Here is a 26,308-nt window from a genome sequence, read left to right as displayed (position 1 = left end):
TCTATCCCAATCAGCTTTACCAGTCAGCTCAGCAGTTTGACCATGAACTACTTAATCCCCTAATACCAATTTTACGCTAAAATCTCAATCCTTAAAACACACCTGTTTTATTTCAGCCTCCAATGGGAGCCTCTGACTGCACTCTTTTACTCCAATGAAACACATTTTCCTACTCCATTGGACTTTCCACTCCTTGGTCACCCTCCATAACCTTAATGTGTGTAGCACTTCATTGTCCCCTCTATTTCTAGCAGTCTAGAGATGGAGATTTATTGAATTGCTTTGACTCTGTAATCAAAAACAATCTGTTTACATTAACTTTTTTTTCTGACACTGCTGTGCTAAATGTAATTGTAAATGTCCCCACATGTGTTATATCCCTCGTCCCCAACTAAAAAGATCATAGTGAGCATTCAAACAACTACAGAGTGAGCCCTACTGTACAGCCATAGAATCCAGTTGAAGCTCTGCTTCCATCCTAACTGTTCCCTCTTCTGTCTCCTGCCCTTCCCCTTGATTCCTCAAAATGTCAAGCTACAAAGTAGGAATTTCTTGACTTTCCATCCCTTCTACTCCAGTCTTCCAATTATCTTTGCTCAATTTCTTTTTTCTTGTCTATTGTTTTGTCTTGGAATTATCTGCCAAAGTCTGTCTCAACAAATTTTAGCATTCTAATATATTCCCTCTTAGCTTTTTCTGTATATTATTTTTTAAGCTTTGGAGTGATGGGTTTCATGGTTTTCGGTTATGACACTTTACTTACCCATTGGGTTTTTCCTCTCAGTACACATTCTCACATTTCCCTCAGTAAGCACGATCTCCCCTAACTGAAAATAGTCTCAAGAACCTAACGTCTTCCTCATTCATGGAATAGCCTCAACCTACCTTCATTACTAAACATTCTTTTTTTATTGGATCATATATTTTTTAATAAATGGGAACAGTGGGCTATGTAACAAATATGCACCGAACCTTGATCAAAGGTAACCTGTTTCTGTGCACGATATACATGTAACACACAGATTACTATATATTTAATATGATTCATGACTAAGCATTCTAAACAGAGCTTAGAATGGAACCCAGTGACAAACATATGCTAAGGCAAGCTCTCTATCACTACCACTGACTCATACCCACAGCCTTCTAAACTTTAAAAAAAAATGATGCCTTCCTTGTTTTTTTAATTATCCATCCTCTTTTGAATTCCCTATAAATTTATGCCATCACATAACTCAATGTCAAATTTACAGTGTGGTCTCAAGTTCTATCATTTCAACAATGACCTTTTAATTTTCAATTTTAGTGACCTCAACTCTGTCCTCATTGATTTTAATCTGGCATCATTGATAATATGCTCACTCTGTGATGAAAACATTTCCTGTTTATCACACTGGCTCTCTCATTCTACTTTATTTTTATCTCCCAAAATGATTAATCATTTCATCAAACTTTTAATGTCAATATCTCCAAGGCTGTGCCCTTATGCCTTTGCTTCATTCTTTGTATTTTCTATTTTACACCACACATACCAGCTATCATAAACATTCATTTTTGTTATGTTTTGGGATTTTTTGTTGTTGTTTTTGTTTGTTTGTTTGTTTTTTAGACAGAGTTTCTCTGTGTAACAGCCTTGGCTGTCCTGAAACTCACTTGTAGATCTGGCTGGCCTTAAATTCACAGAGATCCACCTGTTTTTGCCTCCTGAGTGCTGGGATTAAAGGCATGCACCCACTACTACCTGCCAATAAACTTTCTTGCAAATTTAAAACATAATATTTTTGTTTTTATGTTTTAGTCAAGGTCTCACTATGTATCCTTGGGTAGCTTGGAACTCACTATGTAGACCAGATGGCCATGACCTCATAGAGATCCACCTGCCTCTGCCTCCTGAGTGCTGGGATAAAAGGTATGCACCACTATGCTCATTCTAAAATAATGCTTTTTAAGTAAAACGGATGCTCTTGATTTCAATGTTTGCCATATAACAAATGTATTAGCTTTTGATATAGCATTTTTATTTCATATGCTCATTGGTATCTACCTACCCCAATCTACCTTTACACTGCTGACTGCCAGGTCCTTGGAAACTGATTACTATGTCTCTTTGCTGATCTTCTCAAAGCACTTGGAACATGGTAAAAGCTCAACACATTTTAAAATAAGTTAACCATTACCTATAAGCAAGCAATGACATATTCAGAAGTCTGAGCCATTTTTTTCTCTTGATCATTTGACTATTCATGGCTATAGAACCAACACATCAAGGTTAAAACTTCTCTAACCAAAATCGTTATCTCCTCTTGCACCATATTGCTCTCCCTGCAGTGGTTGAAATACCACATCATAGCAGTACAAACCCACCAAGTTTGAAGTCGTCTGGGTCATTTATCCTTTCTCACCCTGCAGAGCCAATCAGCCATTAACTCCTATGGATTCTAACATCTGCAATAGCTGGAGGGGCCATGACCTCTCTATTTTCTTCCTCCCCAAAACAGACACAGGCCAGTTTCTGCTCTTGTCTACAGTCCTAAAACTACCTGCTAAAATTATTATCCTGTTGTCACTACTTGCTCACACCATCTAGCCCATACAATTGTGTCTGACTCATCTTCTGGGGAAAACAAAAACAAAAAAAAAACAAGTCTGGTAACATTAGCTCTCTCCTGGTAAGTCTACAAGGGCTGTTCATTTTCTCTAGGTTTAAGTGTGAATTCTTCAGCCTGACTTTAAAGCTCCTCTGTCATCTGTCTTCAAAATGTCCTTTCAGCGTCATTGCCATAATATTTGTCCCCATCTGTATCTGGAGATACTTCTAAGCCAAATGTTCACCTGACCCATAATAGAGAAAGAAATTCTAGGAGAACACAGATAAGAAAAATGGTGGGTTACTTAAAGAAAATATGACAAGATTCACTAGACAAAGTGGTGTAGTTTAAAAGTAGCCTCTGCTATGAAATAAAACTCTGAAAAAGACTTGATACTAAATTTGGATAAAATCATTCAACTTCTAGGGGTTGGGGGCCTAGAAGGATTCATGAGATAACATCTGCTAGTAGTGGATTGTGAGATCATCAGTTGCAACAGATTTCCCGGGAGATTCACATGTACTCAGTCCTGAAAACAACTAACTCTGAGAGTCATAGCTGAGAGGAATAAGAAGCAATGTCCGTGTCCTAGTGCACACAGGTAACAGGAAAGCCACTGAATTTGTTTTCCTTTCCCTATGTGCTTGAGTAAGCCACTAACTACAATATGTATTGGCCACCATGGGAGTTGCTGTTCCCTGGAAGCCGTGTCTCATCACCACACATCCTGAACTGTCATGCCACTATGCTAAATCGTCTGCCATCACCCTGACCTATGAGTGGGGAAAGAACTGAGAAAGGAAGTGACTCAAGTGTTCCAATGTTAGTCAAGCCCTTAGCACTGGCTTCTTCTGTGTACTCATTTAATGTATCTTGGTTTGGGTGTGTCTTCCTCCGCTGAACTATAAATTAAATGACAGTAAGCACTGGGGCGGATGTATTGGTCCACTGCTGTATCATCTGGATCTATAACAATATCTGGCATATAACAAACTGTACCCATTTCAATAAGTCTTTTCCTTCCTTCATGTATCTCCCCATGTCCGCCCCTCTCTCTCATCCCACTTTCATTCTCTTGTACTCTTGCTTTACACCTCGACATCTATATCTAAAAAGATGGGATAAGTTAGGTGGGTTGGTAATAGAAAGCAACTGGTTTCCATGTTCTGCTGCTTAATTTGTTTGAATGAATCTTCAAGTGAAGAAAATCCTCTCCATTAACTGTCATCTAAGAGGAATGGTAAAACATTTTTCTCAACTAAGAACTTCTACTCTAGGAAACATTCTTGAACCACCAGCCCCAAAATCATGACATGGAGATTTAGTTATGAATGCTCAGCCTTATTTTACACTTGTCTCACTAGCTTTAATAACTTCAATTAACCTGTTTCCCGTCATCCATGTTTTGCCTCGGGGCTCTTTACCTTACTTTCCTTCTGTATTTCCTACTGTCTGGCTGGCTGGTAGCAGCCTGGCCCGGGGTGTCTCCCTCTCTTTCACCATCATTCTCTCTTCTCATTCTCTTCTTGAGTCTAAATTCCTCTTACTACTTATTCTCTCTGCCCACCATCCCTGCCAGTCACTCTACATCTAGCTATTGACCATTCAGCTTTTTATTAAGACCATTAGGCTGCCTTTGGCAGACAAAAAAAAAAATCTTTACATCATTAAACAAGTGCAGCATAAACAAATGTAACACATCTTTGACTAGTTAAAGTAATATTCCACAACATCTGACAAAGTAGAAGACACCTTCTTCTTTGATATTGAGCTTGCTGCTAATACTAGCAGAAAAGATATTGCGTCTCTACCTGGAAAAATAAATATCTAGTGAATTCATAGAAGCAGTTACTATCTCAAACATGAACAAACAAGATGGATGGAAGCAGTCACAAAATTGATCTAATTTAGTGTGGAAAGACCATGATGTTTTCAGGAATTCAGAAAACCTGTGTATGCCAATAGAAGAATCCCAAGGCCTGTCAGGGATTAATAAATAAGTGTGTGTTGAATGAAGATACGAACCTAGTTCTTATGAAAGGCTGAACCCTTGAACACAAATACTGCATGACATAGAGAGTAACAGGACTCTTAGGGATTTCATTTCAAAATGTAGAAGAGCCAAAGGAAAGGAAACAACCTCCAAAGGACAGATTTATATTTTCATTTAAAACAAATTAAACACTCTACTTTCCTCTCTGTTGGACCCCAAGAAGATGCCAGGTCTTTCGAGAACTAGCCAAGGCTGTATTTCAAGGTTATTGGAATCAATGATCACTTTGGCTTCAAAGCCTCCCTGGAGATGTTCTTTTTGAGTGCCTAGCAGCAAGCAATTTACCCCAAGGGAAATACTGTGGTCAGTTTCTACCCATCTGTTGAGGAGTTAGCTTGTGATCCTTTGATTAACCTCCATTTGGGGATAGGTAGTGGACCCAGCCATTAAATAGTGATAAAGGAAGCATCCTAATTCTCTATATTTGAAGATTGATGGGGAAAGTTGGATGCTAGGACTTCTGAATGTTCTGGTCCTTGTTTGACAGATGAAGAGCCTGACACTCAGAGACAAATATACCTATTTCTTCCCCCCAAAGAATTGTTACATCAATTTTAGAGGAAATTCATTATGGATTATAATGTGCCTTGTTGAGTGACTTCCAGCAATGTGTTTCCCTTTTTATAAACTGCCTAAACGGTAATGAAGAAGGCATAAAAATGGGATATATGGTATCTCCTTGGAGTGGAAAGCCCACAACAATCCACAGATTGAGAAAGAAGTTAAGTCTACAGGCTACTGGGTTGGCCTTCTCAGCCCATTCATCACATGAGCTGACTCCAAATATTATCATCACTGAACTCTACTGTCAACATTGTATGAGGAGAAAATAAGATATCACCTCTCCAGTCAAGATTTTATGTGCCCAATTATAGTCAGCTAGGGGTGCTGAGTGCTATAGCAAAATCTCTCTCTCTCTCTCTCTCTCTCTCTCTCTCTCTCTCTCTCTCTCTCTCTCTCTCTCTCTCTCCCTCTCTCTCTCTCTCTCTTGTGTGTGGGGGGTGGGTCTGTGTTTGTCTGTGCATGTTTCTAGACTCTACATCTCAATTTTCTCTAATTTTCCAATTTTCCCCCAGCCCACCTGGCTTTCTATTTGTAAAAATATGATACTTCCATTGAAAGATAACTAAATGTATGCTTTTTCAAGGGGATGTTTCAAATTTCAGTTAGACTCAAGCTAACTCTTCTTCTCCAGAAACTTCTGGCATTTCACAGCCTAAATGTTATGGGAAAGTTGTTCAATAGATATGATCCTCTGTGAGACTGTGAGCACCTGAAGTCCGGGGCTTAATATTGTCTCTGTATAACTCCAGCATCCAATAAAGTGTACTTTGCTAATACCAAGGGCCCATCAAATCACATTGGACTGATTAATCAAAAACTAAAATTCATCCTTTTTAGACCACAATTTCTGCATTTCAGGCCAAACCTGGGCACTCTAGAGGCAGACAGATCTCTGTGACTTTGAGGCCAGCCTGGTCTGAGTTCTAGGACAGCCAGAGCTACATAACAGAGACCACCTGGAAGAAAAAGGAGGAGGAAGAGAAGGAAGGAGGAAGAGAAGAAGAGGAGAAGAAAGAAAAACTAAAACTCAGAGGCAAATGTAAAGAATCTTAGAGGCCATATGCTAATGGCCAGAAATATTCAGAAGAGGAGCATGTTCGAATGAGATGACATGTTTGGAGAGAGCTTAAAAATCATCTGAAAAAGTATTTGGGACATAGTAATTGCCAGAAGACAAAGTAGCCATTGCAGTAGGAAGCAATGACATGTTTTCAAAGACAGTACTGGACCTCGGAGAGTTGCTAAATCTGGATTCATCTTAATATGTAATAGAGCAAAGAATCAAGGAAGAATATATGTTGGATCTTGAAAGGGCCAGATACTCAATGTAAGGTAACATTGTTAGTTACTGTCAAAGAGCAGTCCATTGGGTCTCCCAACTGGAAAACTGATTTCTAATTTAGGGAGTGTTTCTCCTGAGGCCACTCTTTAAATACTCATAAAATGGCCACTATTCAGTGGCCAGGACCACTGAGCTGCAGCACTGAAGCAGAGAGGTTCATTACTTTTCACCAGCTTCCAACTTTCCAGACTCTCTAGACCTTCTCTGTCTAACAGCTGCCCTCCCCGCCCCGTGCGAGGTGGAGACTGACTCCCTCCCCTAGATGGACAACAGAGTTGCCCCAGAAATCTCACAAAGGTAAACATACCCAAATGCTCGTCTTTTATCCCTCACCCACAGCCAAGCTTCTTGTCTCAACTCAGACCCAGAGAATGAGAGCCTTACCATGATCATCCCAGAATAGGAATAATGTGCTGCTCTTGCTTCCAATCTGCCTGTGCCTTTGACTGGTGTGGGGGAGGAAATCCTGCTGATTGGCCTCCAGCTGGCTTTGTTGTACTCGAATAATACGAAAGATAGGGCTCTAAACCAATGAGGTCATGGATTGAAGAGGAGAGGCACAAGCCCCTCGTCCCACACTAGTTTCCCCACCACCACCACCTGCTGAGTGGCAAAGTTTTCTTTGGCAGCCAAGAGGAATGGTGAATGGGAAAAGGCCAGGTGGTGGGGAGGTATGCTCTTGGAGAGTGGCTGGAAGGAAGACAGTATTGTGAGCCTCTGACTCTGCGAGAGGGAAGAGGACAGTATTGTGAGCCTCTGACTCTGTGCGGGCCAGTGGCAGAGTGTGAAGACCACTTATCAGGTGAGCTCAAGTGCCAATCAGCTCACTCCGGCGTCTGCCGCCTGTCCTTCCCTAAACGTTTACACATGCACATGTCTCTGGGCTGTTCATTTTCTGTTAGAAAAGGGGATCTGGATGTCAGCTCATTTGCATTCTTTGGCTCCAAACAAAACCATATTAAAGTGCTTTGAAGAGTCCAGCTAACTAGGAAGGCTATTTGAGATGGGGGGGGGGGGTTGGGGTGGGTCCTTACACTGAAAAGGAATCAATGTAGTAGTAATTCTATTTTCACGCCAAGTACAATGCTTGCATTAGGGATGAAAAACAAAACAAAACAAAACAAAAAACTACTTTCCCATTCATTCTGCCCAGTAAGCCTGAATGGGATGGTTAAGAACTTAGCATTTTTTTTTTTCAGCAGCCTTTAGATATATTAGCTTGTGTTTTTCTTCATTTTTACCGACTTGTTTTGAGACTTGTGAATGCAGTGGGATGAAAGGACAGGAAGGAGGGAGCAGCAGCGTGAGCAGTGACCTGGTGTCTGTCCCTCCAGAAGTATGGATGCAGTCCCTTGTCTCACTTGGGAACCAGATGGTGTTTTATGCTTAACATAATCAGCACCGCCTCTCTATCTCTGCCCCTAACCTTCTCCACCTGTGTGAAACCTAATCAGTGCCTAATGAACATGCTTGGAGCTGTCTGGATGAAATTAGTCCCAGTAGGAGCTGGCCTTCAGGTACACAGCAGTCTCTTAAAGCCATGGAGCTGTAAAAGACAAGAAATCTTTACATCAGGGATAATAAAATGAATGTCTCCCTCTGCTAAATACATGTCTGCTCCTAGAGGTAGGCAACATTCAAGATGTTACTCTGTTTAGTAAATACAGACCCCTCTCCTTGCTGCAACAATGAGCAAATGTTTTTAGTTTGAATTTCATCTAAAGACATGAGACATAGAGTGCCTGTTGGATCGTTCCCATGTTGGATGTGAGCTGCCTTCCTTAAGTCACACTCTTCTTTGTGCCAATGTACACATGCTAATGACCACAACGTTTAGGCTATGCATGCCAAAGGGCTACTTACTTCTTACTTCTCTACTCTTTGACAAAGCTATGGTTTGGTCCCAAGCAAGTGAAGAGATGAATTGGTTTATAGTGCCAGCCTACACTTAGGTATACATCACAATACATCACACACACACACACACACACACACACACACACACACACACGAAACATTAGATAATTGCCTCACAGGAACATTTAAAAATTGTATGAAAAACTGCAACAAGCTAAAGGCTTCTGGGTAATGTGCTAATCACTATGAAGGAACTCACCTTTTTCGGCTCAAAAGCTATTCGTTTTGATGACATAACAAGGTCAATGGGTCAAAGTAATTCCATTACCTCAGCTTGAATTGAAATTTCCTGATGACGTGGGAAAGTATAAACCATCAGGGATCAACTAGGTTGCTTCTTCCCTCACCTTACCCCATGCTATGTCTTTAACGTTTGTAAGCAATGGGAACCCACAGATTCTGTTCCTACACTCTTCGTGTCCCTGTAAATGTCATGAAGGGTCACATTAGTGCCCCATCACTTCTTCATTATGGCATCCAAAGGAGCCTTATTTGTGATCCAGTTGTATGGAGTTACAGGTAATATTAATCCCATATTTACTTAGCTCAAGATCCTAGTATCATCTCCCTTCCCTAGCCTGGACTTCCATCAATCTCAAAAGCAGAATTTAGCTAACTATAGCTCATGCCCTAAACCTTGTCAGCCATCTGTTTGGGTGAAAACAGCTTTATTAGAATATATCCTTCTCCATCTGTTTATGGAGCCGAAAGCTGCGTTTTCACAGCAAAAGTGGAGCTGAATGGTTGTGACCAAATATAATGATATACAAAGCTTAGAAATGCTTAGATTTGGGCACCTTCCCAGGAAATCTCTGTTGGTCTCTATTTTGCAAGGTACTAGCTGTGCCATATGATTCTTTCCTCAGTGTTCATATTTCTCATGTATGGAGAGAAGATGTTTGATGCTTCTCCTCAAGGACTATAAGGATCACAACCAACACTCCTGTAATAAACAGCAGGTAGACGGGAAGAAAACAATGCGTTCATATAATAGAGGCTTCACTTGACACAGGAGTTTTCAGAAACAAGGTTAACAGGAAAACTGTCTGCTTTTACGCCTAAGCATCAAATCTAAGTTTGGTGACATATGGGACATACAGATATATGAGAAGACAAAGAGCAGAATCTAATGACATTGGCCTGATGAGGGAGCTAACGAAGCCTATCTGTTCACTTGGCCTCCCTGCTTAGCACATCTTCCTCCAAGGTACTGTGCAAGACCCTTATGGAACAAAGATCTAAGACTAAAAACCAGATATGCTAAAGAATTTATGTTTTGGAAGGACATTAGTGAAATAGGTTCTCACACTGTAGCAAACATTGGCCTGTAACTCACTTGTAACCTTGAACTCCCAGTAATCTTGCTGCCTTAGCACCCAAGTGCTGGAATTCCAAGTGTGAGCAATAATACCTAACCTGCAGAATTTCTTTATGGGTGGCTCCTGCCATAAAGAGGTAGGTAAAAACTAAGTTTCCAGAATTTATGGCTATCTTCTGGGAAGAAATGTTACAATTTGTATGATTTGATTCGGGAAAGAGAAATGCTAGCATCTATGAATAACATCATGAGGTCAGTGAGGTCTTCTGAGGAAGTACCAATGCCTTTCAGTTGAAAGGATTCAGTATATCAAATAGCTATACTTTAAGGGATCATTTCCTGAGCCCCACCATCTGCCTCTAACTAGCTGGCCTCAGCACCTATTTGTTACTGGAATTTTTGGACCAGAGTTTGGGTTCTAGCAGCCCTAACGAGCCAAGCACAGCTGCCCATCCCCAATAAGCCAATTAAGGAGACAAATAATAGTGAAGAGAAGAGAAAAGAGGCTCATTCAATGTGACCACATTGAGAAAAGGAACAAAGAGAGAGGTCTAGTGACCACAACCCCCCAAATCCATCACTGGGTTACTGACATGAGATTTAGGTTTAGAAAGAAAGCAAATGTGGGCATGGTGTCACATACCTTTGATCCCTCCACTCAGGAGGCAGATGCAGGTGGAGCACTATGAGGCCAGCCGGGGCTACCGAGTGAGACCTCGTCTAATAACTAAATAGAAGATGAGAGGTAAGGATAACTAGCCCATCCTACTCAAACTGTTGTCATGCACACAACTGACCCATAAATGTCTGGACTCCATTCTCTCCTGTGAATTGTCAGAGTTGTGTGAAATGTCTTTCAGGACACAAGGTCCTGCCCTGCCTGCTCCAGGGCCCTCGCCCTTTCTCTTCTTCCACCACAAGATTCCTGGGGAAATTCCAATTTCTTGGGGTCTATTGTCTCAATCTGATACCGAAAGGAAGGGGCACAAGTGTCCCCTCCCTTAAAGCATCTTCCCTCCTGCCAGGACAGTCTACAATCAATTCACAAAAGGTAGGCATTTCAGAACAACACAGTGACCTTCTGGATCTCAGTATCTGAGATTCCTGGGGGGACTGAGACTTGGCTATTGTGCCCTTTATCAGCCTGTCCTTGTCTGGGAAAAATTGAAATAGAAGAATCAAAACTCTCTCACAGATCTAGGAACATGCCCCATCCCCCATCCCCCACCCCATCAAAAAAATTCGGAATCACTTCCAGGCAAATTATAGGAGAAGAAAATGCTTCAGAGTTCACAAAATAAATAACAACAGTGGGAGTCCCCCGAGAGAATCCAATTCCCAAAGCCAGCATCTTTGTCTCGGGGCCTGAATCATCTTCAGCAGCCTCGGGGCTCCTTTCTTGCCATAGGCTTAGCTGGGGCTTTAAGAGGATTCTTTAAAATTCTCTCCAGTTTCTTTGTGTGTTTCTCACCTGCGGAAAAATCTAGGTCCCTAAAATAGAGAAAAGTTAAGCAATTCCAGCTGGGTCCCAGTTCTTTGTGCTTTTTACAAACTCCGCTGAGCAGAGGCAGAATGGGGAGGTGGCTGGCAAGGGAAGGGTGCCTGCCACTGGAAGAGTTCCCTCTCAAGGAAGCAGCCCCTGCTTTCATGTTAGTCCTCTAGCCCAAAGTGGATTTGCTCCAACACATGTTAACCACTTAACCAAGAGAGCAAGAGGCAAAGAGAGAAACATTTCAAAAGAAGGCTGCTATGAAGTCCATGACAGATGCAATGAGGACCCTTGGGGAGGGGAGGGTGAGAAAACCGATAAAATGGGCCACAATCAACATATTATAAATACTTCCAGGCCATTGTGAAAGGGCATCAATAAGGGTGGCCTAACTGCTATTGCAAGCCACCTTTGAAGTAAATAATGGTTCAAATCACATATTTTATCTGTTGTACACATAGCACTACTGAACACCGCAAGAACTGGGCAAATCAGCCATCTTCCACTTAGGTTACTGAGGGTACCAGGCTCAGGGAAGCACTGCCATCTTGAATATGTAGTTTCCCAGATGACCTTTGAGCCTTTTCCATTCCACTAAACTGAACGTCCTAGACCAACAAACTTCTAGACAATGAATTCTGTGTCTCAGCTATTTTTTTTTCAGACACGATTCTGTTTTGTGTTTTTTAGTAATGGGGTTATTGTTATGATAAATCGTGGGGAACCTTGGTGGATTCCATGGCAGGTGGGGGTGACCAAGACAAAGGGACAAATATGCCAGGCAGACAGAGCTTAAGTTAGAAGTTTTGTTAGAAATAGGAGGGAAGGGGCAAGGAAAGAGGAAAGAGGTAAAGAGGCGCGCGCACACACACACACACACAAAAAAAAAAAAAAAATAGGGAGAGTGGGGGTGGGCAAAAGAGAAAAGCGAGACAGGAAAAGTCCCCAGGGCAATAGCAGGAAAGGTAGGGGCAAAAAGAGAGTGGGAAAGAGAACAACGGTAAAAGAGTGTGAGTGGGCCAAGGTCTTACTTTTAAAAGGGTCCTTTGCACCTGCATGCTGACCAGGGAACTGCCTGAGTGCACTCTGCCAGGTGACAGAGGCAAGCCAGCATAAAGCGTGAATCCTTACAATTATTAACACTCAATTTGTTCATTAATCTGTGACCTTACTACAGAGTATGTTCTTTGAAATTCGACAGTCATTCATGAATGAATATATATATATGTGTGTGTGTGTGTGTGTGTGTGTGTGTGTGTTTATTATATTTGTGTATCTCTTTATTATCCCTGAATGGAACAAAATACTTGTGACCACACTACTTCTCAACCTAAAAAGATTAGTCCTTCTAAGATAATAGTCATTTTGTGTGAACTAGAAACAATGGCTAGCAAGATGGCTCAGTCAGTAAAGTGCTGGCTGTGCAAGCATGGGGACCTGAATTTGGAGCCTCACAACCCATGTTAACAAGGCCAGGCATAGTGGTGATTGTCACAACCCATGTTAACAAGGCCAGGCATAGTGGTGATTGTCACAACCCATGTTAACAAGGCCAGGCATAGTGGTGATTGTCACAACCCATGTTAACAAGGCCAGGCATAATGGTGATTGTCTATAATCCCAGCACTAGAGAAGGTTCAGAAAGACAGGTCACCGGGATTCATTGGCCAGCCAGGCTGTCCAGGCAGACCCCAACTACAATAAAGTGACATGATGAGCCATTAAAGAAGACACCCAATGTCGATGTCAACCCCCATACAACACATGTATATGCATCCTCATGTGTACACATGCACATACATCTATACAAATACGTACATAGACTACACGCAAAAAATAGAATAAAGTGTAGTTCACAAGCACAACTAAGCATAAGTCAATTCTGAATAAATTGGGAAGGGGAGTGGTCTTTCCTATCTTCCTCACTGTTCAGATTCACAGCAGAAAGGTTTGGACCAATAGAAATACAGATGCGGTCCAGCCAGCAATCCTGTGGAGAGTGGAGAATAAAGACTCTCCTGGATTTGGTTAGTGCACCAGAAATAATTGAATAGTTTAAACCATGCCTGCCTTGTTTCCTTGGCCAGGCTTCATATTATAACAATGGAAACGCACAAATGTGTCTAGGGAGTCATTCATGCACTGGAGTGCCATATAAGAAACCCAATTGCATATAATGAAGTGTATAATGCACATAAACTTTTAATGAAGACTAAAAGTATTGCCAGGCCTCTCCAGGAGCAGCCCTTGGCCCCTCCTTTCCCCTGAGACTGAAGGAAAGGGTTAAGCCAGCTGTTCTACAGCTGCAGATGGAACGATGGTAGGAAGTGAGAGAACAAGGCATGGAGCTAAACTGCAGTGGATGGTTCAGACTTGTCTTGAGGTGCCTGATTGACCTCAGGGGGATAAAAGCAGGTCACTATTGCAAACTTCTGTATGAGCTTGGTATGTCTCACTATCTGCACAGTACCATACTGAAATGTTGAGTTACTGAGGCAGGCAGATCAATAATTGGATCCTGACCCTCCTACGTATTGCCCATGTAAGCTTAGACAAGTCACCCCACTTCCCTAAATTACAGCCTGGACATGGAAACAAAAAGAATTTTTACTTTTCAAGGTAGTTTACAAGAATTCAGTGAAATGGTGCAAAGAAGGTGCCCGGACTATACCAAGAGCTTAAGAAATGATAGCTGATGCCATTTTCACTATTAAAATCCACCCCTTCCTAGGGGACAGACTAATCCACATACCACTGCTGTTGCTGCTTCAGAGTCAAGATATGTTTGGTTGCCAAGGAAACTGTTCAACACAGAAACAGCTCCAATAAAATGGCCATCCATTATCATTACCTGAGGGTTAAACCCCAAATCCTATGTGCAGAGCTTTATAGGACATGGGAACCTGAGAAGCACTCTTTAGCTTTGACCAAAGAGAAAAAGTACACCTGAGAACCCTTTTGAACATTGCCTGTATTAGATTTAGAATTTAACAAGCAGCCCCCAAATGCAATGTTTGAAAAAAGCTACTTATTTCACAATTCTGCGGGTCAGCGATATGGACTGGGTTCTGCTGCATGGTTCTTTCGCTGGTCTAGGCTGAGCTGCTTCACCGTATTTGTAGTTTCTTCAGTGGCCACACATCTCTGGGACTTAGCTGGGTGTCAGTGAGCTTAACAGGGGCAACTGTTTCATGTGTCTCTAATCTTCTACCACACAAATCTGAGATTTCAAGAACAACAAGAAGGCAACCCCCCCCCCATGCACACATGTGTTTCAAACTATTGCTCTGCCATGTTTGTTAATGCCATATTGGAAAAAGAAAGTCATAGTGCCAAGCTATATTTAAAGATTGAAGATATCAATTTCCATTTTGCTGGTCAGGATCTGGTCTGGCCTACATTTGCCATCACATGGGTTCTGTGCAATTGTAAAGGCTTGGTTACCTAAAGGAAATAATTTATGGTCATTGTTATATTTGGCTTCACGGGCCTTCCCTGCTCTGTCTCATTATCCTTATCACCTTCCCGCATTCTTCTACACCAACAGCATGCATATTCTCATTTGTGGCTTTGTGCAGTGTTCCCTCTGCTTGAAACAGTCTAACCTCAGATATTCACATGCTGGTAACTCCAAGGCCAAAGTCAAGGAGAGAAGATGGGGGAGATCTTGCACAGCTGGTCAGTTACACCTGGCAGAACTCTTAACTTGTGCATTCCCAGAGATGGTTCTTTCCTTTGCTCTACCTTACTGACTTCTAAAATAGGCCAGGCAATTCATTGATAAAGTTACCTCTCTGACTTACTTTTCATTTTTAGCAACTTTATTATAATATAATTTAGACATAATACAACCCATCCATTTAAAATGTACAGCTCAGTGCCTTTAGCATATGCACAGATATAAACAACTAATGAACATTTTCTTCACCTAAAAATGTCTTTGAATCCTTGCACTAATCCCCCTGCCCAAGAGCCTATTGTAAGCAGCCAATAAACTACCTTATAATTCTATATTTTTTCAGTCCTGAGACTTCCTATTAAGGGGATCATAATGTGGTCCTTTTGTACTTCCTCCTGTTAGTATAGTGTTTTAAAGCTTTATGTTTGTTGTGTTGTGCATGGATATAATGATATAATGACTTTTAATGGCTCAGCAATACTCCATTATATGGCTAAACAACGTTTTGTTTAACAATAAAACACGTGAGGCATTTTGTTTACCCTATAATTTTGTTATAACTAAAATGTGCTTCCTAATGTGCAAGTTTTCTCAGAACGTGATTTCAGATCTCATAGGTAAGATACAGTGGGCATAACTGTGAGCTTATAGCATTAGCTCTCTGCTAAGTGCTTAAAGGAAGAGCTAAAGTTTTCCTCAGGACTTGTACCACGTTATATGCCCACCAGCAGTGTACATGGGGCCAACATTTCCACAGGCTTACCAATACTATTTTCTTCATTTAAATATAATACGATATTTTATTATGGTTTTAAGTAACAATGGTAAGCCTCTTTCCTGGAAAAATGCCTACTTACTGCATTTACTTGTATTTAATGTGAGTTGTTATTTTATTATTGTGCTATGAATGACCTTTCTACATCTTATGAACACCTTCTTTTTCAAAAAAGATTTACTCTATTATTGTTTTATGTGTATGAGAGTTTTGCCTGTTTGTATGTAAACACACTACATGTATGCAGCACCTCTGAAGACCAGAAGTAAGTATGGGATCCCTTGGAGCCATGGTTACAGGTGACTATGAACCACCATGCAGGTGCTATGAACAAACCTGAGTCATCTGCAAGACCAGTAAGTACTCTTATGCACTTGGTCACCTCTTCAGTCCCCTATGTACACATCCTTTATTAAACATATGATCTTCAGATGTTGTCATCCTTTAAGTTCCAGTTGAAGGACAAAAGCCTTAAATATTGATGAAGTCAGATGTATCTGATTTCTTTTAATGCTCCTGCTTCTGCTGGCTTAGCTGAGAATCAGTTGCCAAATCCAACATCATCAGGGTGCGTCATTGTTTTCTTCTAAGGGTAATGAACTATAGTTTTCACTCTTATATTTCAGACAATGACCTCTCCTTCCGTTTGAGATGAGGTTTCACTAAAGTGTACAGACCGAACTGAATCCTGGGCTCAAGTTGTCCTCCTTCCTCAGCCCCCAGGTAGCTAAGATTACATAGATACACCAATCCTATCCAGTTTTTTCAATATCATTCACTAAGTACCCTGATTTTTTTTTTATTATTAAATGGCTTTGGTATCTGTAGTGGTTTGAATTAGAATAGCCTCCGTCGGCTCATATACTTGAATGCTTGGGCCCTGATTAGTGGGGCATTACTGGAGAAGGTGTATCACCCTCTTGAAGTTTCAAAAGCCAATGCCACTTTCAGTTATCATCCCTTCCTCTGCCTCAGGGTTGTACGAACATGCAAGCTCTCAGCTACTGCTGCAGCACCATGCAAGTTCTCAGCTACTGCTGCAGCACCATGCAAGCTCTCAGCTACTGCTGCAGCACCATGCAAGCTCTAAGCTACTGCTGCAGCACCATGCAAGCTCTCAGCTACTGCTGCAGCACCATGCAAGCTCTCAGCTACTGCTGCAGCACCATGCAAGCTCTCAGCTACTGCTGCAGCACCATGCAAGCTCTCAGCTACTGCTGCAGCACCATGCAAGCTCTCAGCTACTGCTGCAGCACCATGCAAGCTCTAAGCTACTGCTGCAGCACCATGCAAGCTCTCAGCTACTGCTGCAGCACCATGCCTGGCTGTCTGCTGTCATTCTCCCTGCCATGACGGTCATGCACTCACCCTCTGAAACTGTAAGTTTAATAGATTCTGTCTTCTATAAGTTACTTTGGTCATGGTGTCCTGGCACAGCAATAGGAAAGTAACTATGGCAGTTATCCTTTGTTAAAATTGACCAGAGACGTATGGGTTTACATCTGGACACTTGATTCCATCCCACTGAGCTAGCTAGCTCCATCCTTCTGGTTGGCTCTTTTTTAATTCATGCTTCAGCCCTAGGGCTCAGAGTTTCACCTCCTGCTGGGCCGCTTTGCCTTCTCTTTCAAGTTGTCACTTGAACATTTTCTAAGATTTCTCTAAGCTGGCCATGTATGCTCAATTAGTAGAGCATTCACCTATAGCACAAACAAGTTCCAGGTTTAAATCACAAACACAGAATAAACTGGGCATAGTGGCACACAACTATAATCCAAGAACTCTGTATGTTAAGGCAGAAGGTTCAGAAATTCAAGGTCATCCTTGGCTACATAGTGAGTCAGAAGCCACCTAAGACTACATGAGATTCTGTATGAAAAAATAAAATCCTCCAAGGTGACTTTACTCTGAAGATCCACACAGGCCCCCATCCTACAAAGGAAAATCATCAATAAACAAAACAAGAAATCACACTTACTCTCTCTATTCTGCTCTAATTTTAGCTGTTAGTCATTTTCTATCCTCTCTTCCATAGACATGGACTCATGGTTTCTCAAGCAACTATCATGTTCCTCTTTTCAGTGTCTCCTAAACTCCAAGAAGTGTATCAGGCCCTCAAAAAGGTCTTTTCTTTTTCTTTTATTTTATTATGTTTTACATATTGATCCCAGTTCTCACTACCTTCCTCCTTCCCTCTCTTCCTCCCTCCCTTCCATGCCCCCCTACTACCCTCCCATCCCATCCCCCCCACTCCACATGTAGGGTGATGCCTTCCAGAAGGGGTCAACAAAATCTGTCAACTCACTTGGAGTAGGGACTAGGCCCTCCCTCCTGCCTCTAGGTTAAGGGAGTATCCCTCCATGGGGAATGTGCTCCCAAAGTCCTTTTGTGCACCAGGGATACATCCTGGTTCCACTGTCTGAGGCTCCTTAGACTGCTCAGGCTTTCTGAGACCCATGTTCTGGGTTGGTCCAATGCTGGTTTCCCAGCTATCAGTCTGGGGGGCCCAGTAGCTCCTCTTTGTTCAGGTCAGCTGTTTCTGTGGGTTTCTGTAGCCTGGTCTTGTCCTCCCTCTCTGTATCTGGATTCCAGTTCGGCTCAATGTTTAGCTGTGGGTGTCTACTTCTGTTCCCATCAGCTACTAGATGAGGGCTCTATGATGGTGGATAAGTTAGTCATCAATCTCATTATCAGGGAAGGTCATTTATGGTAGCCTTTCCACTGTTGCTCAGATTGTTAGTTGGGGTCAGTCTGTAGGTCTCTGGACATTTCTCTAGAGTCAGTTCTTTCTTCAAACCTAAAATGACTCCCTATTTTATGGTATCTCTCTCTCTCTCTTTCTTTTTCTTTTGTCTATTCAAATGATACACATCCATGCAATAAGGACATCTGTTCAACTATGGTTGTAGCAGCATTATTTGTAGTACCAAGAACCTGAAAGCAACCTAGATGCCCCTCAACTGAAGAATGGATAAAGGAGATGAGGCACATTTACACAATGGAATACTACTCTGCGGGAGGAAAAAAAAAAAAAACATGGAATCTTGAAATTCACAGGAAAATGGATGTAACTTGAAGAAACCATCCTGAATGAGATAACCCAGTCACAAAAAGAGGAACATGGTATGTACTCACTCATATATGGATTTTAGACCAGAGAAACTAGATACAAGGAGGAACCTAAGAGATTCAAGGTCCCTCACAGAAGGGGAAAGAGACAAGATCTCCTGAGCATATTGGGAGTGTGGGGGGGCAGTGAGTAGAGAGGGAGCTAGGAGAAAGAGAAGGGAAGGAGAGGAAAGCACATGGGACTAGGAAGACTGAGTCAGGGGAGGAATAGATAACAAAATGTTCTTTTCTAAGTCATTCATTTGACATAAGGTGTGAGGATAACATCCACCTAAAAAGGTCAACCAACATAGAGATGTGGCAACCATAATACTCCAATAACCCAGTACAGGAATTCCTTCTCCCTCCCTGTGCACTTCAGTCTCCTACCTCCTTCTCTCGCTCCTCCTTCTCTCGCTCCTCCTTCCCTCGCTCCTCCTTCTCTCCCTCCTCCTTCTCTCCCTCCTCCTTCTCTCCCTCCTCCTTCTCTCCCTCCTCCTTCTCTCCCTCCTCCTTCTCTCCCTCCTCCTTCTCTCGCTCCTCCTTCTCTCGCTCCTCCTTCTCTCGCTCCTCCTTCTCTCGCTCCTCCTTCTCTCCCTCCTCCTTCTCTCCCTCCTCCTTCTCTCCCTCCTCCTTCTCTCGCTCCTCCTTCTCTCGCTCCTCCTTCTCTCGCTCCTCCTTCTCTCCCTCCTCCTTCTCTCACTCCTCCTCTCACTCCTCCTTCTCTCCCTCCTCCTTCTCTCATTTCTTCTCTCACTTTTGTGCATGCAGCTGTGTGTGTGTGAGGGAGAGAGAGTTCGAGCTTTTTAATATCCTAAAGATATTAAAATTAAGATAGCAGAGTCTCATTTTAGCACCCCTCTATGAACGCATGAATGGATAGATGAATAGATGGCTTCCTCCTCTCCATCAGTGTCACCCTTTCAGTTTAATTAGTTGGCCACCTCCATGTAGCCAGAGTTAATTAATATTGACCAACAGTTGCTGTAATGAGCTGGAGAATCAAAAACCATAATGAAAATATTAAAAATTCATTAGCCTAACCTCTTGACATAAGTAAATGATTTTAGAGATTTCAATGGACTTTTCACTTCATGGTGATGAACGTGTTTCTGTCTCATGTATGCCATGTCCCCTCCCTACATGGCTCAGGGAACATTGCAGAAGGTAAGGCTGGGGAAGATCAAATTCTATTGAAACTAGCTTCAGAAATTTGCACTGCTCTTTTGTCTTTTATTTTCCAGTATTCATTACTATTCACAGACATTCACAGACCATTCACAAACCCAACAAGGAAAACAAAAGTGACATAGCGTTCAATGAAACTGCTATGGGATCTAGTCTCCCAAGTTGACCCTAACAGATTCTGCTCTCAATGCGCTCACCCTGCTTCTTATAGCAACTGTTATTTTCCTTCCTCTTGCATCTGAAGGAGATGCGTATTTGCCTGTGAGCAATGTAATACAGCCAATGTACCAGTCTGAGATGACAGCACAAGCTTTAGGGAGACTGGCCCTTCCTTTTGGAAGCCAGGCAGCCTCTGGTAAAGTCCAAGTGTAGTAGTATTGGCATATAGAGAAAAAGCAAAGGTATTCTGGTTAAAGTTCCAAGTAAACTCACAGTTCACTGGTAAGTGGTGGCTTCCAGCCTGGTAAGTGAGACATGCCAGTTCATCTAGGCGTCTGGTGATTGAATTCTCCAATGAAACCTCATGGAGTAGAAGCTGGGCAATTCACAGAACCTTGGGGGAGAGGATAGGTTGCTGTTTAAAATTGCTGTGTTCTGTAATACTCACTGCATTATAGTAGCTAATCAAAACACTGGCATACAATAGACCACTAAAATGCAGTATTTAAATATTCAAATTTATGTAAAGGTGTAGTGAATGGTGACTGCTTCTGGGAGCTAAAAGGAGAACAATGCAAATTTCAGAATGGAAACGATTCTCAAAACATAATTTAACATATGTGAGTAAATATGTGGCAAAGACTGTTTCAGATGTGCCATGGTCCTTCCTTTCCAGTGCAAGAAGCTTTACAATGAAGGTACAAAGCAAGAACTCAGAAGACATAAAAACCAGGAGAAAGAAAAATCAACAGGACAGTACAGAAAGCTGAGTCTCAAGATATCAGACTGGCGTCAGGGATTGGGGAGATTCAGAAGGTCCATTGAATGACTTTGAAAATCTGAAGAACTGAGGCAAAATTCCCAAAGAAACAGACTGATACCAAACAGAACAGCTTGATGCTAGGGAATGTGACAGAGCGAAATAGGGGTAAGAAGTAACAATTTTCATTAAAGGCCTTTCAGAATTTTTGAGCTTTAAGGAAATGCATTGAGGTAAATTTTGATTTAGAAGACATATATTTAAGAAGAACTGGATAAATGTGTTTACTGTAATTTCCTTTTAGAGGTTTTCAAGGAATACAATGTTATTGGCCAAGGTTTAAATTTTTCTATGAGTTGAGGTTGCCTTTTCAATTCCTCACTCACCTTTATATGATCTGCTCTACTATGTAACAGCTCAACTTTAAGCTAGGTCACTGATTTTATGTAGACATCAGAGCTTATCAATACATTACTGTGTTTTCTTGCATTACTTTATAAAAGTAAGTACAGATGGAAATAGTTTTGTACATACAATGTAATTAAGGAAAAGATTATTGGCTATGCTAAGATAATGAATCTGTACTTTCATTTTTTACATATGGAAAACAAATTGGCCATCTGCGGATTAAAATGCGTGGAAAAATTATAGGCATATTAGCCATTGAAGATCCCACTTAAAATCAAAAGTATAATTAAGAAGTGGGTAATATTTTAGCTTTTTAAAAACAGTTACACACTCACAGGGTGCAAATCAATTATTTGAAAAAATGTATTTTCACATGAAGTTTATAGAAGACTATGTAGATAAACATAATCTGCTGGACAGTGAAGACTGAGAAGTCAAACAAGACTGAAAATCCAGGCTATTCTCAAGCCCCTAAAAATTTAGGGACATTCTATTTTTCTTTTAATTATATTTCAAAGTGAATAAATTCACCAATAAACAGGAAAAATATAGGTTTCTCTTTCTAAAGATGGCTAAACAGTAAATGTGCTCTAACTTTAAATTTGTGTGTCTATAACACTGAGAAATACAGGATATTGCAAAAATCATATGTGTTATAAACCTTACATTTACACCTATTTACCAATACATTTTCCATGTGAAAAATAACTATTAAAGTTACCAAAATGAGAAAATCATCATGGTTTCATTGGTTGCTGAATAATTTATACATTTGTCATCAAATTTCACATATGTGTGTGTATGTTTACACACACCACATGGAGAAAAAAAATCTATCATTAAAAATGTAACCACTGTGGGACTATTGTTCACTTTTATGAACTCAAAACCACCCTCATAACTTTTATGACTTCCTAACTCTTATAAAGATCATTTTAATTTTTTCTTTTATTAGCATACATTCATTGCACACAGTGATGGGTTTCATAAAGACATTTCATACAAATATGTCAAGTGCTTTGACCATATTCACCCTCCCCCTCCCCATCTAACACACACACAAACACACACCTATATGATTGATTGTGAATCTATAAAATCTACAAATGAGACATTCCCTTATTGAGCAAAGGTTTTAATAGAACATATTCTAGATCCACAAGGTACTCATGGTTTCCTGCCGCAAGCCATAACTTTCATATTCAAGTCTTTAGTGGTCTATGTCTCAGGAAGGGTTACGTTGGAAAGCTGAGACCCAAAGAGGGCAAAATTTATCCCAATGCATGGTTCCTGAATGGTACTAAATTCTACTTTTTTTTTTTCAATTTCTTTTCATTGCACTGGAAAACCCAACCCCAAACTCATGAGCTTCCTTTATGCTTAATGGCATAGCACATAGTCAAAAAGTTGTTCCGTTTTTTGATGATAAAGATGAAGGGCATAACATTTTAATATAACTCAATAGTGGAGACTCAGTGGTGCATGACTTACTTACACTAAGGCAATTTCTTTTCTGTAATTGGCAGAAGTCTCCTTCAGCCATTCCTAGAAACAGTTCCCTTTGTGATGAGATATGAAACATTCCTGAATGCTGATGTCTGCTTCTATGTCAAACCTTTTCAAACAAGAATAGAATCATGGGGTCCTCGTCCTTTTTCAAATCTTCTCCTGTACCAGTTGGAATCCTGGCTGCATAATTACATCTCAATTTTGCATGATCTCTACTGGTTCAATATGAACTTCTTGGCAGGAGCCTCCATGAAAGACCTTTATTTCTGAATCTGCAGGTTGTTGGACCATTACCATACTGCTGGGCTCGGAGTAGTAAATGTTACAATTCAAACATTTCTCCAGAGGCCAACATGTACATTTGAGGTGAACATAATTTTTGGCCTTTGCTAGTTGGAGCTGATTTAGGCCAAGTAAGCTAAATATGATAGGCTCCATATCTATTCCAAGTACTGCCATGTAGTTTCCCTGGCTGCTAACATTTACTTTAAAAGGCACGGTTTGAGACTATCCAAACGCACATCTCAGTTTCATAATTCTATACTTCAATCACAAATGAAATCCCTCCCCCCAAAAAAGAGATTTTTTTTGCAAATTCTTTTGGGTTTCCATAAAGGAATGAGTGTCTTTTACAATATTTATTGCTGTGGGCTTAGGTTTGTATTTTTAACTCTCTTTGTTTTACGACATGCTGTAATTATATGCTCAAACCATAGTCTAAATTTATCTTATTGTAGTTTTCTGGTAAAATACTATGTACTACATACAACATTTATATTTATAAAGTCTATGATAGAGGCAGAAAGATGTTTGTTTAGAACTCTAAATTGGGGTGCAAGAAAGAGAAAGGAAAAAGGAAATTCATTTCAGAAGAATTCAATGTTAAAGCATGTATGTTAAGTGCTCTCATGGATGTCATTTTATGAATGATTGGATCTTAATGTACTCCAGTCTCTTGTGTGTGGATGATATAAACTCATGTCATCTAGGAAACCCATAGTTTCCTCTGTAGCCTTCTACTAAATTGTAGCAGCCTTCTTAGACCACTTTCTACAAAATACCAGATAATAAAAAAGGATTATGATAAATTCTGAATCTCAAAAGATAAACACATAAGATGATCTATGTATTTACTCATCCACTTCACAACCAAGATACCTTTGAACATAAAACAAGTAATAAAGAAATTACCCAGGCTGATAAATAAATGTTTTTTTCTTTGATAGATGGGGTCTGTCTACACAATTCTGGCTGTCCCAAAACTCACTATGTAGAAAAGACTGGCCTGGAACTCTCAGAGATCTGCCTGCCTCTGTGTCTGCCTCCTGGGTGCCAAGATTAAAGGTGTGTGTCATAACAGCAGCCTATAATGTTTTTTTAAACAACAATGCCAGAATGGGAATACCATTGAGTTTGGACAGGGAACACAGAAACAGCAGCTAATGTATACACGAATTTAGTATACAATAAAGGAGAGAGGACAATCATGTAAGAATGGAAGTGATGAGGCAATTGTCAGGTCTTTAAGGAGAAACTGAGTCCAAATGAATTACAGATGAATGAAATAATTAAATATAAATGCTGAAGCCAATGGCTGGGGGGTGGGTAGATCATTTATAGAGTATTTGTCTAGCATGCAAAGGATTCAATCCTAACATTGTCCCCCTAAACATTAAAAACTAGAATAAAATTCAATCTTGGAGTTAATGCATTTGAGGGCTAATATGAAATACAAAACTATAAAATATTAATTAAGACTTGACTATATCATTTTAAAATAGTTCACATGTAAATATAATTTATACACAAAATTAAGAAGCAAATGGCAAACTCAGGATTGCATCAGATATGAAAATAGGTTAATATACCTAATACATAGAAAGTATTTGTAATCAATAATGAAGAACAAATACCACAAAAGAAAAATAATCAAATAATGAAAACAGATAATTTACCCAAACCCAGACTGATATCTAATAAACATTAGGAAAACATGCTCTCTCTCATTTATCAAAGAAATAAACATTAGACTAATACCATATATAAATTTAAGAGGCAGATTAAAAAGCAAAAATAGTGTGGGTGTGGATCATTAGTTGAGCAAATATGCTTTAAACAACCATTGCCTTTACAGGCATTGAATAAATGCTGGGGGCTCATACATGGTCCTTGTTCTTGAAGGACTTGTGTAGAGAAAGGTCTTTTTGAGAACTCTTGGTACATAAAGTCTACCTGTTCCTTACTGGACACTAATGATAAACCAAAGCACAATTGCAATAAAACCTTATTTGCCGAACCAGTCCGTTTACTGGGCTTACTTAAAGGTTGTGTGTAAAGGGTTCCTTACAGGGCATGTGCAAGGCTCTCAGTTCCATCCTCAGAGAAAGTGAGTCAGGTGGGGTACTTCTGAGCAATCCAGATCATGCCCACAACTGGTAGGAGTGAAAATCACTGTCCTTCTCTTGGCAACATGCATCAAGCACGTTAAAAATAAGCCTGTCCTGTAGCCCCATCATTCTGCTTCCAAGATTTTATCACAGGCATGTGATCAGAGAAATACACAATTACTAATGCTAAATGTATTACAAGCACTTACTAGACACAAGGCCCAATTATCTTAACTTCCCAAGACTGGTCTTATAATACTGCATTCTCATTTTGTGTGGAGGCACATAGTGTCTAAGTCATTAGCAGAAGCATACAAACTTGGAAGTGAAAAAGGAAGGCTCAAAATCTCATAATCTCAACCACTGAGCCATAAAGTCTGCTAGAAAATCTTAAACACAGCTCGGTTTATGTATTTGAACTAATGTAAACTGTCTAAACAAATACCAAGAGGAGCTCACTTCATACATCCAATAGGTACTATACTGTCCCTAACAAACATGGTGGTAATGGTTGTTTTAAAGCTCAGGGACAATTTTATTAGAGTTTAAAATCAAAGGAAAGCTGTAAAACCCCAGCAGTTGCCAAGAGGACGAGAATGGAGATGAGAAGTTTAAAAAAGATCCTGCTGTTCAACCTGGTGTAGAGGACAGGCTCGACAGACAAGCAGCCACATGGTGGGGAGGGGGCTTTAGGGAAACAGTAGGAAGCCCAAAACTTAGGGGAAAGGCCCAGAGTTTCAAGGAAAGCACTTTAGCAAAGAGATAGAAAGGGGAAAATTACAATTTTCTGAGTAAACATGGGCAGACTTAAACCCAACATGACTGTGACCTTTAAGGTTGTTTCATGCCAGAGAAATTGACCATAATGTATTATTATGCAGAAAAAATTCAGTTTTCAAGTATTAATGCGGGCTTGGTTGGGGAAGTAACTTAATGTTAGAGCACATGCCTACCATGTGTGAGACACTGGGCTCTTTCTCTAGTGCGCACGCGCACACACACACACACACACACACACACACACACACTCATGCACACACGTACACACACATGCATGTGCGCAT

The 26,308-nt window shown here is 40.6% G+C and overlaps 1 protein-coding gene across 1 annotated transcript; it reads left to right on the top strand.

Annotated features, from left to right (window-relative positions):
- Window positions 1–16,712: 16,712 nt before the first annotated feature.
- On the top strand, window positions 16,713–17,078 carry LOC127218240 (keratin-associated protein 4-3-like). The gene has a single exon (XM_051179264.1). The coding sequence runs from the start codon at window positions 16,713–16,715 to the stop codon at window positions 17,076–17,078; it is 366 nt and encodes a 121-aa protein (XP_051035221.1).
- Window positions 17,079–26,308: the final 9,230 nt, after the last annotated feature.

Source organism: Phodopus roborovskii, unplaced genomic scaffold (assembly GCF_943737965.1).
Source record: "Phodopus roborovskii unplaced genomic scaffold, PHOROB, whole genome shotgun sequence".
NCBI classification, from domain to species: domain Eukaryota; kingdom Metazoa; phylum Chordata; class Mammalia; order Rodentia; family Cricetidae; genus Phodopus; species Phodopus roborovskii.
The sequence above is the reverse complement of the archived record's forward strand: the minus strand, read 5'-3'. Positions and strand labels throughout refer to the sequence as shown.

Excerpts from the sequence above, each read along its gene's own strand:
- LOC127218240 (XM_051179264.1), top strand. The coding sequence starts at position 16,713 with ATGCAAGCTCTCAGCTACTGCTGCAGCACCATGCAAGTTCTCAGCTAC.